This window comes from Trichomycterus rosablanca, chromosome 23, assembly GCF_030014385.1.
Source record: "Trichomycterus rosablanca isolate fTriRos1 chromosome 23, fTriRos1.hap1, whole genome shotgun sequence".
In the NCBI taxonomy this organism is placed as follows: Eukaryota; Metazoa; Chordata; class Actinopteri; order Siluriformes; family Trichomycteridae; genus Trichomycterus; species Trichomycterus rosablanca.
Window position 1 is genome coordinate 11,386,791 of NC_086010.1, and position 12,722 is coordinate 11,399,512.

The 12,722-nt window shown below is 40.7% G+C and overlaps 1 protein-coding gene across 1 annotated transcript in view; it reads left to right on the plus strand.

The window, feature by feature from the left end:
• The window catches only part of LOC134301300 (choline transporter-like protein 4), a 28,673-nt gene extending 24,845 nt beyond the window's left edge, over nucleotides 1-3,828 (plus strand). Inside the window, exon 22 of the mRNA XM_062985951.1 lies at nucleotides 3,665-3,828. Within this exon, the coding sequence (XP_062842021.1) occupies nucleotides 3,665-3,777 (113 nt within the window). The 3' untranslated portion in view covers nucleotides 3,778-3,828. The remainder of the gene's footprint in view (nucleotides 1-3,664) is intronic.
• The last annotated feature ends 8,894 nt before the right edge of the window (nucleotides 3,829-12,722 follow it).

Consider the following 12,722-nt stretch of genomic DNA (forward strand, 5'->3'; position numbering starts at 1 on the left):
TGTTAAGCTGTGTACAGAATTTCTGACTGCAAATTGAAAGCACTATGATCTACTTCACACTTTTAGACTGACATATAAAACATATTCCAGCACAGTGGCCTACATCAGTTTTACTTACTTAGAAGTTTCACTTCCTGCCCTACTTTTGGTACAGTAAAACTGCTGCCCTGATGCTTAGAATAAGAGAATATATTCTTCATTAAATGTATTTATTAGAAATTTAACGTCATTTTACACTTTGGTTACATTAACGACAGGAACAGGTAGTTACTCATTACACAAGGTTTATCAGTTCACACGTTTAATGTCAAGAACAGCCATGGACACTTAAGTATCTCCAATTTACCTAACTTGTGTGTCTTTGGACTGTGGGAGGAAACCCACACAGACACGGGGAGAACATGCAAACTACACAGAAAGGACCCGGACCGCCCCACCTCGAAGGCTCGAACCCAGGACCTTCTTGCTGTGAGGCGACAGTGCTACCACTCATCAAATTTATAATTAAAATATGTAAACAAGCCGCTCAGGTGGCGCAGCGGTAAAAACACACGCTGTTCACCAGAGCTGAGATCTTGTATCGAATCTCGGCTCTGCCTTGCCGGCTGAGGCTGAGTGGCCACATGAACACCGATTGCCCTGTTGTTCAGATAAGGGGTGGGACTAAGCCCGATAGGGACTCTCTCTCAGACTAGTGTGATTACGACCTCTGCTGGCTGGTTAGTGGCGCCTGCACGGAGGGAAAGGAGTGCGGTAGAGGGTGTGGCCCTCTGTGCACAGCACTGTACCGCACTGCACTCGTCATGTGTAGGTGATAAGATGTTTGATTGCTGTGCACGTTTCGGAGGGGGCGTGGAGCAGCTTCATCCTCCCCAATCAGGAGCGGGGACCAGCATTAATGAGAGGATGATTGATGGGTAGAAATTGGATGAGCTAAAGTGGGAGAAAAAGGGGGGGAAAAAAATATGTAAACAATTTTTTGCAAATAGGGCATGCCAGTGGCTTGGTGGGTAGCACTCATCTCACAGCAAGAAGGTCCTGGGTTTGATTTCCATGTGGGGCGCTCTGGGTTTTTTCTGTGTGGAGTTCGCTTGTTCTCCTCGTGTTTGTTTGGGTTTCCTCTGGATGCTCCGGTTTCCTCCCACAGTCCAAAGACATGCAGTCAGGTTAATTGAAGATACTAAAGTCCTCTTAGTGAGTGAGTGTGTTTGCCCTGTGATGGACTGGTGCCCTGTCCAGGGTGTTATCCTACCTTTCCTACCTGAATTGTACCCACCGCATCCCTAAATTGGCTAAAGCAGAGATAAAACAATGCATTTTTTTTTTTTTTTTTTTAAAGAGTAAATCGTTTGTATATTATTTGCTAGTCTAAATATATAAAGTGGGCAGCACGGTGGCTAAGTGGGTAGCACTGTCCTGGGTTCGATCCCCAGGTGGAGCGGTCCGGGTCCTTTCTGTGTGGAGTCTGCATGTTCTCCCCGTGTCTGTGTGGGTTTACTCCGGGGGCTCCGGTTTCCTCCCACAGTCCAAAGACGTGCAAGTAAGGTGAATTGGAGATACAAAATTGTCCATGATGTAATCTTGTGTAATGAGTAACTACCGTTCCTGTCATGAATGTAACCAAAGTGACATTAAAATCCTAATAAACAAACAAACAAATATATAGAGTTTACATTTTATATTAAATTGCTATTAATTATGTCATTCGCGATTCCAAGTAACCCCCAGGTTTGCCTCAGATGGTTAAGCAGTAGGTTACAGTACAGCAGTATCTGTAAGATTTGGCAGACACAGTAGATTGTTTGAACAATTACATTTTGTTTAGAGATTTGAGTACAATTCATTACCTAAGTGTTTTGAGTTTGATCTCAGTTTGAGGTTACAACATGAACCTCAACACTTCATCCAGTGGTAGAACTGGATGAAGCCAATCATCATACAGAATACCAAACAGCCCTGGATATACTGTATAATGTGTTTTACTATGAATTATTAATATGAACAATAAATTATGTAGAAGTGGAAATTAATATACAATATGTGACCAAAATTAGGTCACCACAGATCACGAGTTTGTTGGACTTCCCGTTCCAAAACCATTGACATTAAAATAGTTTCTAAAGTAGTATTTAACCCTGATCAATATCAGCCTCTATGACTAGAGCTGTATAGAAAATATAATCTTATTAGCGATGCAGGCAAATTGCTTTTAAAGCTGTAGGAATTAATAGTAAATGTTTCTTAATTTTTTGTGTTTGTTTTCTTTTAGCTGCTTATCTATTTTAATTTAATATTAACTTATACTTCATTACACTGGCACCAATGTACAGAATATACACTATATTGCCAAAAGTATTCACTCGTCTGCCTTCACACGCATATGAACTTGAGTGACGTCCCATTCTTAATCCATTGGGTTTAATATGATGTAGGCCCACCCTTTGTAGCTATAACAGCTTCAACTCTTCTGGGAAGGCTTTCCACAAGGTTTAGGAGTGTGTTTATGGGAATTTTTGACTCCGCTCTAATTCATTTCAAAGGTGTTCTAATCGGGTTAAGGTCAGGACTCTTCCACACCAGACTCGCTCATCCATGTCTTTATGGACCTTGCTTTGTGCACTGGTGCGCAGTCATGTTGGAACAGGAAGGGGCCATCCCCAAACTGTTCCCACAAAGTTGGGAGCATGAAATTGTCTAAAATCTCTTGGTATGCTGAAGCATTAAGAGTTCCTTTCACTCTTATGGCTCAGCCCCACACCATAATCCCCCCTCCACCAAACTTTACAATCGGCACAATGCAGTCGGACAAGTACCGTTCTCCTGGCAACCGCCAAACCCAGACTCATCCATTGGATTGCGATACGGAGAAGCGTGACTCGTCACTACAGAGAACACGTCTGCACTGCTCTAGAGACCAGTGGCGGCATGCTTTACACCACTGCATCCGACGCTTTGCATTGTGCTTGGTGATGTAAGGCTTGGATGCAGCTGCTCGGCCATGGAAACCCATTCCATGAAGCTCTACACACTGTTCTTGAGCCACATGAAGTTTGGAGGTCTGTAGCGATTGACCGCTGCGCACTGTGACCTCTGCGCACTATGTGCCTCAGCATCCGCTGACCTGCTCTGTCATTTTACGTGGCCTATCACTTCATGGCTGAGTAGCTGTCATTCCTAATCACTTCCACTTTGTCATAATACTACTGACAGTTGACTGTGGAATATTTAGTAGCGAGGAAATTTCACGACCGGACTTGTTGCACAGGTGGCATCCTATCACGGTACCACACTGGAATTCACTGAGCTCCTGAGAGCGAACCATTCTTTCACTAATGTTTGTAAAATCAGTCTGCATGCATAGGTGCTTGGTTTTATACACCTGTGGCCACGGAAGTGATCGGAACACCTGAATTCAATGAATTGGATGGGTGAGTGAATACTTTTGGGGAAAATCAATATAATTTGCAAAGAAGGCCGAGTCTAGTGGCTCAGAGTGTGCATGGTACAAAGCGAAGTTTTATGATTTCTTTAAGGTATACTGGGGCTGGTCCATTTTTGGCTTTGTAGGGTAGTACAGTTCACATGACATTAGTAACCAACATGATTTTACTCTGTACTGGTGATGGAGTGACTCAATGCTTGTGTCTTTTATGTCTTTCTTTAGTGGAGGATCTGGAGCAAAATAAAGGGACTGTGCAGAGGCCGTACAGGTCTAGGAGTCTGATGCAGATCTTCAACAAGTCCAAAAAACACTATACACCAGTGTGTACCTGCTAGGCTGTCCTTTTTATTTATCTTATAATTAAACCTAGATTGAGAAGCATTGTATATACTTTTGCTCTGTGTTTGTGAAGGATTAAGTTTATTACACTGGCACCAATGTACAGACTATGAACGGGAAGTAAATACGAGGGATCCTCAAAACGAGGGCAAGAGGAGTAGTAATTGGTCTGAGAAAGAGCTTATAGTCTGGATTTAGCGCCATCTAATTTGCACCTATTTGGACGCTCAAAGAAGCTTTAAGGGGAAGAAGATTTTCACGTGGTGATGATGTAAAAGCAGTGGTGCATCAATGGCTACGGGCACAACCAAAAACATTTTTTGCTGATGGCATTAAAAAGTTGGTACAGATGCCCAGGTGGTGCAGCGGGATATTCCGCTAGCACACCTGCATCGAGATTCTGAACTCCTGTGTAAGGACCCTGATTAACAGATAGAGAGACGCCTGTGCAGAATGCATGGGTGAAAAAGGGTTCTGCTAAGGGCTGGAAGGAGTCGTAAGGAGTCATGAGCAGCAATATACCCACTTCGACTGCAATCAGGGACCCCCCAGCAGCGGAAGACAAGTTGACTACGCTAAATTGGGAGCAAATGGGAGCAAAACGCATAAAATATATATAATAAAAGGCCAAAGTTAAATTTTAGAAGCTGTAGAAATCTGCAGCTCAGATGGAAGGAAAACCACAGCCTGTATACTTCACATAGCTGGGCTTAAATAAAGGGTAGCAAGAAAAAGGGCATTCTTTAAAAAAAAGCCATATAAAAATTACATTTGTAGTTTTCCAGTGGGGATGTTGGAGACTCATGTGGAACATGAGAAAAGAGGTTCTTAGGTCTTATCAGAGGAAAATAAATCCAAACTGTTGTTGTATTGTTAGAATTTACTCACCTTGCTCTTGGAGTGATCATTGTTGTTGACTCCTGGGGGGGATTGAACACAATCTGGCTGACTGTACAAGACACTAAGAACTAAGAGCACTGACACTCTTATGGTTTAAATCCTACCTGACTGACCACTACTATGTAAACAATAAATGCTCTGAAACTATGAAGTATGGTGTTTCACAGGGGTCAGTGTTGGGTATACACTGATCAGCCATAACCACCTCCTTGTTTCTACACTCACTGTCCATTTTATCAGCTCCACTTACCATATAGGAGCACTTTGTAGTTCTACAATTACTGACTGTAGTCCATCTGTTTCTCTACATGCTTGTTAGCCCCCTTTCATGCTGTTCTTCAATGGTCAGGACCCCCACAGAGCAGGTATTATTTGGGTGGTGGATCATTCTATGCACTGAGTGGATCAGACACAGCAGCGCTCACTGTCACTGCTGGACTGAGAATAGTCCACCAACCAAAAATATCCAGCCAACAGCACCCCGTGGGCAGTGTCCTGTGACCACTGATGAAGGTCTAGAAGATGACCAACTCAAACAGCAGCAATAGATGAGCGATCGTCTCTGACTTTACATCTACAAGGTGTACCTACTATTTAGGAGTGTCTAATAGTGGACAGTGAGTGGACACGGTATTCAAACGGTATTTGTGTCTAATCCACTCATACCACCATACACACTAACACGCCACCATCATGTCAGTGTCACTGCAGTGCTGAGAATCATCCACCACCTAAATAATACCTGCTCTGTGGTGGTCCTGACCATTGAAGAACAAGTTGAAAGGGGGCTAAAAAAGCATGTAGATAAACAGATGGACTACAGTTAGTAATTGTAGAACTACAAAGTGATTCTAAATGGACAGTGAGTGTAGAAACAAGGAGGTGGTTTTAATGTTATGGCTGATCAGTATGTAGCTTCTGTATATGGTGCTGCAAAAACACAGAGTGTCCAGTCAGAGTGTCCACCGTTGAAAGCACCTACCATGGGCACTCAAGCATCTGAACTAGACATCAGAACCATGGAAGAAGGTCGACTGGTCCAACACATCCATTTTTCTCCAAGATCATGTAAATGGCTGAATACGTGTGCACATATCCATGGGAGAGGTGACACCAGGACGCACTGTGAAAACATACCTTGGAACATACAGAAGTTAAAGGAACTGATGCTTATGTCCTGGTACCAGATGCCACAACACTCATTCAAATGTGTTGTGAAGTCCATACCACAACAAAGCTGTTTTGACAGATATTAGGTGTGGTCCCCATGTTTCCACTTATCTGTGTATATATACACACATACGACCGCAATGAAGACCTTTCTTTTGCTTTCCTGCATGGGTGTGGTGGTTCAATTGATGTGGTAGCATTTATGCTCCTGCTACAGCTCAACTTGACCTTCACTAAGCCAAACCACCACCACCACAATAAAAGCTGGTTTTAAATCTACTATGTTTAATTTTTACAGTTACTTACTTGCTGGTGACTAGTCAAATTTGAGACACTGATTAACATAAACAATGTAAACAAAAACTTCCCAAATAAACTGGAAATTAAAATTAATTTACATAGAAGTTATATAAAGAATATGAGTATATGAGATATAAAATATAAAGAATAAATGTACAAAGTTTTCTCAGTTTAAATTTCTTATGGCAACAGTTATATCTAAATAATTTAAGTTATAATTAAAGTACAAACTGTGCAAACATACTTCTATCCTTTTTTGTTAAATATTACTACATAACCCCCAATACAGACTCCAGTACCCACATGTGAGGATTCTTTAATCTAAGTATCTCGTTATCAGACTACCAAATTTCGTATTTGAGCAACAGCATGGAAAATATACTGTATTTAATCCTGTAAAAAAAAAAAAAAGTACAATCCAGAAATCAGAAAAAGTTAGCACAGCATGGAAAATGCAAATAAACTTTGACTTTTATTTGATTGCAGACAGGATGAACCTGAGATATTTCATGTTTTGTCTGCTCAACTTAATTTCATTTACTGATGAACATCCATTCCTGCATTTCAGGTCTGCAACACATTCCGAAAAAAGTTGGGACAGTAAAGCATTTACCACTTTGTAATGTTGCCATTCCTTTTCACCACACTTAAGACGTTTTGGCACCGAGGAGACCAAGTGTTTCGGCTTTCATTCTGTTCTATTCTTGTCTCGTCGTTGTCGCATTTTTTGTTTCAAAATTCTCCACACATTCTCTATTGTGGACAGATCAGGACTGCAGGCAGGCCAGTCCAGTACTCGTACCCTCTTCTTCCACAACCATGCCTTAGTAATGTGTGCAGCATGTGGTTTTGCATCGTCTTGTTAAAAAAATACATGAATGTCCCTGGAAAAGATGACGTCTTGAAGGCAGCACATGTTGCTCTAAGATCTCAATGTACTTTTCTGCATTAATGCTGCCATCACAGAAGTGTAAATGACCTTTGCCAAGGGCACTGACTCCGCCCCGTACCATGACAGACCCTGGCTTTTGTTCCTTATAACAGTCTGGATGGTCCTTTTCATCTTTGGTCTGGAGCACACGGCATCCATTCTTTCCAAAAAAGCCCTGGAATGCTGATTCATCTGACCACAATACACGTTTCTCCACTGTGTGATGGTCCATCCTAGATGCCTCCAAGCCCAGAGAAGTCGATGCCGCTTCTGGACATGGTTAACATAAGGCTTTTTTTTTTTGCACAGTAAAGTTTTAAGTGGCATTTGTGCAGTAACTCTGCATTGTAGAACTTGATGCAGTGCCGTCTGAGGGATCGAAGATCACGGGCGTTCAGCTTAAGCTTGCACTTTTGTCCTATACGCACTAAAATTCCTCCCGATTCCTTGAATCGTTTAATGATATTAGGCACTGTAGAGGTAGAAATACGCAAATTATATTGAAATACATTTCAATAATTTTCTCACACATTTGTTGACAAACTGAAGATCCTCTGATCATCTTCGCTCATCAAAGACTCAGCCTTTCCTGGATGCTGCTTTTGTACCAAACCATGATTACAATCACCTGTTTGGAATCACATCATTATTTTGTTTTTTCACTGGCTTTTTCATTACTAGCCCTAAGTTGCCCCGTCCCAAACTTTTTTGGAATGTGTTGCAGGCCTGAAATTCAGGAATGGAGGTATATTAACAAATGAAATGAAGTTGAGCAGATAAAACATGAAATATTTTGGGTTCAAACTGTCTTCCATACTGTCCCAACTTTTTCAGATTTGGGGTTGTACTTAATGCAATATGCATACATTACATTTTATAAACAGAGGGTGAAAGCAATAATTAAACCACCACCTAAAAGGAGCTTTACTTATAAATGATGAATTAACAATAACAACTAAAGTTATATTTTAATGTTTTTGTGTATAATAGCACTTTATTTGCAACTTTGATTTAAAAATTTAACAGTTAAAAATATCATTAACAAATAAGTTCAATATCACAAATAACAAAGTCCAGTGTTGACTATCCAGGCATTCTGTACTTACACTGTAATTACGCAAAACTAAAATACTGCACTCCTTAAGTGTCCATCAGGCTCTTACAGTGTATTCAGTTTAACCTCTTATTATCAAAGATACATAAACCAAGCTTTTCTATCACTGTCAGGAAATGGACTACACATGCTGTAGCTAATACAAACATGAACAAAATATAAATGAAATATAAAATTGGAAAATAAATTGAATACAAACTAACAGTAAGGTTGTTCTATAAAACATTGGTCACATATGTGCAAAATATTCATAAATATCATTGTGGAACCTTTTGGCAAAACTGTATACAATATTGTTGTTTATTATTTATTGACAAACTGTCGCACGCCCTCTCCGACACATGTGCAGTAGTGGACTGCATCTTTTCAACCGCATGAGGAGAGTGCATTTTACCGCTGCGCCACCTGAGCGGCCCTATTTACTCTTTTAGATTACACCATATGATCAAATTCATTGTTGTTTGCAAAACTTTGGGCACCCCTGGCCAAATAATTGGGTGATTACAAAATCTAATAATAATAATAAAACTGTATTTGACAAACGCCTTTCATAACACCCAAGGGCACTCTACAACAAAAATCAATAAAGATAAAAATAAGAATAAACATCGACAGACATGGAAACACGACACACATATCACAAATCTGGGTCACGCAAAAGCCAGAAGGGTTTTAAGACAAGTTTTGAACATTTATCAAAAACCTAAGCTGAAAAGGCTGACTTGTACACCAAGATAATGATTCAAAATATAACCTTATAAGCCAACATGAACTGCTCCTAATGGCCCCCAGAAAAATGGGGGAAGACCCTACAACTTGTGCACATTCAAGAGGACCCTGAAATTCTCCTAAAATGAAAGAATTTGCCGCTCAGGTGGCGCAGCGGTAAAAACACACGCTGCAACCAGAGCTGGGATCTCGAATACATCGTATCAAATCTGTTCAGATGGGCGGGACTAAGCCAGATAGGGGTCTCGCCTTGTCAGACTGGTCCAATTACGACCTCTGCTAGCTGATTAAAGGTGCCTACACAGAGATGAGGAAAGAGTGCTCTTAAGGTGTGTCTCTCCGTACACAACGCTAGGTGGCACAACACTCGTCAATGTGTGATAAGATGCATACGGCTTGCTGCCCACGTGTCGGAGGGGGCGTGGGTTAGCTTCGATCATGATGCAATTGGATGCGCTAAAGGGGGAGAAAAAAAATGGAGAAAATGCATGGAGTAGGGAAAATAGAGTAGCTTTGATTTATGGCAAAAAAAACAACTTTACTAAGTGCTGAGTAGGGCGTTTAAACTTCTATACATGACCCAATGAAAATGTTTTAATTTAATTTTTCTACATTTATTAAATATAACGAATAACATTTGCAGGATTTACTTTAATACATTTAATAAAATAAAAAAAAATTAAAAAAAAAGCAGTTTGGCAGGGATGGCCAAACCCTTGTATGCAATTACATCTAGTAATCTGATCAGAAATCCTATGGACAAACAAACAGGTAAAAAATATAATAATAGACCTAACAGATAAAAATGTGTAACAGAATGCACATCATTACTGCATATTTTAACTGTCAAACATTTAGATTGTTCATACAACTGAGATTAGATTACTGATATGTTTGATAGTCTAGACCAGTGGTTCCCTTTTTTACCTTTTTTCCTTGATCCCCCACCAGCCACCGGTACACACAGACCAAAAGAATAAAGATTTTGCAAGTCTTTCCTGACAATTAACAGCAATTATAGCCTTTTTTTTTTTTTGGTTCCTTTTCTCTTTTCAAGACATAACATAAGAAAAAATATCTTCTTTAAATAATAATATATATAGATTATTTAATCCAGTGTTATTTAAAATTGTATTTGCAAACTGCTCACATAAGAGCAGACGAAGAATTGCGCAGATTGTGATGTTTGGCGCCCCCTGTGGGAACCATGGCTCTAAAGCATAGTGTATTGTTTGACAGGTTTGAATCCCATCTGTCATCCATATAAATAATACATGCTCTGAAACGGCAAAAGTAAAGTATGGAGTTCCACAGGGGTCAGTGTTAGGACCTCTATTATTTACACTACATTCCACCACCAGAAAAAAATCATTCTAAAACAAGGCAGCAATTTCCACCGTTATGCAGACAACACAAATAATGTCCACACAATTGAGGATTAGATATTGCAGTAAGACTGGATTGTGTAAACAGAATAAAACACTGAATGTAATGTAACTTTCTGCTCCTTTACTAGTCAAAACTAAGGCCGCAAAGGGACTAGTTGTCTAACCTGGCACTAAACCTTAATATGTTTCAAAATGCAGCAACTGCATGCTTCAAATTCTGCTTTAATTACAAAATACTGTTATTAACCTATAAAGCACTACCTGATCTGGCTCCACAGTATTTGAGAGAACTTATTGAGCTTATTGACTACATCCCAGCAAGTTTACTTTGATCACAAGGTGCAGTGCTACTGTTAGTTCCTGGAATTAAAAAACACACGACAGACACAGCCTTAATTCCACATTTAAAACATACTTATTTAACTTAGGCTTTGATCAGTATTTGTAAAACTGAGATGCACAGGTCCTAGGGGTGTGGTCCCTGGTCTGTCCTAGTTTTTTTTATATATATGGTAGGGTATATCTAGGACTGGGACTGTTCACCCTGGCTTTAGGTAAAATCACACACAGCGCTTCAGGGTTGTTTTGCCTCTCACATACGATCACTCAGGTTTTTTGACAGTGAGGGAGGTGGGGACTGATTCCCAGGAGGACCATCATGGCTGTGATACCTGCTAGTTCTCCTTTTTAGGAATACCAGTGTAACAGAATAGACTCTGTCTCAGTATTAGGCCCTCCATTAGCTCATGATATGTTGCAAAGCCTCTCCCAGCCTATAGGGGACAAAGAGGCTACTGCTTCTCCTCTAAGTCTATAAGGAGAAGAAGTGAAAGGCATGGGGGAACAGTTGTTTAGTGAGGCCTTCATGAATGTTGGCAATGTTTGGTGTGGAGTTTGGTAAGGAGGCCTAGCCTTTTAGCCTGCGTATACACCCTTTTGAGGAGCTAGTAATGTCCTTCCTGTGCTTTTGGATGTGTTCATCTTGATGAATCTGACCATCAGCGTCCGTTCTTTGGACTTGGATTGGGAACACTTTCTAATCGGCTGGCTTTTCATTGCGTATGGTAGGGTGACCATACGTCCTCTTTTTCCCGGACGTCCTCTTTTTGAGACCTAAAAAATGCATCCGGCCGGGATTTTTAAATCACCAAAAATGTCCGGGATTCGGCTTTTCTAGTCTGCACTCGCTGTTCTGTGTGTATGTTTTTGCATTGGTTTGCTTTTAGGTCTTTTTAGGAGTGCATCTGTTTTGTTAAAAGAAGTCTGATTTTCACGTGCACGTACTAACACAGAGGCTCTTGTCAACACCGTGATGGCACTGCATTCTGTGGAAATTGCTCAGCAAGCACTAGAAGACACATCTTACTGCTGGGTTTCTACTGATGGGAGCAAGTAATTAAAGTAAATCAAATTAAAGTTAAAAACACTCCTAATAAGTCGGCTGATACGATTGTACAATACATCAAAGAAACAAAAAAAAAAGATTTTTATTTATACAGTGGGGCCAAAAAGTAGCCACTGATTGTGCAAGTTCTCCTACTTAGAAAGATGAGAGAGGTCTGTAATTTTCATCATAGGTACACTTCAACTATGAGAGACAAAATGAGAAAAAAAATTTTTTTTTGTAAATTATGGTGGAAAATAAGTATTTGGTCAATAACAAACAAGCCAGATTTCTGGCTCTCACAGACCTGTAACTTCTTCTTTAAGAAGCTCTTCTGTCCTCCACTCGTTACCTGTATTAATGGCACCTGTTTGACCTCGTTATCTGTATAAAAGACACCTGTCCACAGCCTCAAACAGTCAGACTCCAAACTCAACCATGGCCAAGACCAAAGAGCTGTCGAAGGACACCAGGAAGAAAATTGTAGACCTGCACCAGGCTGGGAAGAGTGAATCTACAATAGGCAAGCAGGTTGGTGTGAATAAATCAACTGTGGGAACAATTGTAAGAAAATGGAAGACATACAAGACCATTGATAATCTCCCTTGGGGTCAAGATCTCATCCCGTGGGGTCAAAATGATCATGAGAACGGTGAGCAAAAATCCCAGAACTACACGGAGGGACCTGATGAATGACCTGCAGAGAGCTGGGACCAAAGTAACAAAGGCTACCATCAGTAACACACTACGCCGAGAGGGACTCAAATCCTGCAGTGCCAGGCGTGTCCCCCTGCTTAAGCCAGTACATGTCCAGGCCCGTCTGAAGTTTGCCAGAGAGCATATGGATGATCCAGAAGAGGATTGGGAGAATATCATGTGGTCAGATGAAACCAAAATGGAACTTTTTGGTAAAAACTCAACTTGTCGTGTTTGGAGGAAGAACCAAAGAACACCATACCTACTGTGAAGCATGGGGGTGGAAACATCATGCTTTGGGGCTGTTTTTCTGCAAAGGGGACAGGACG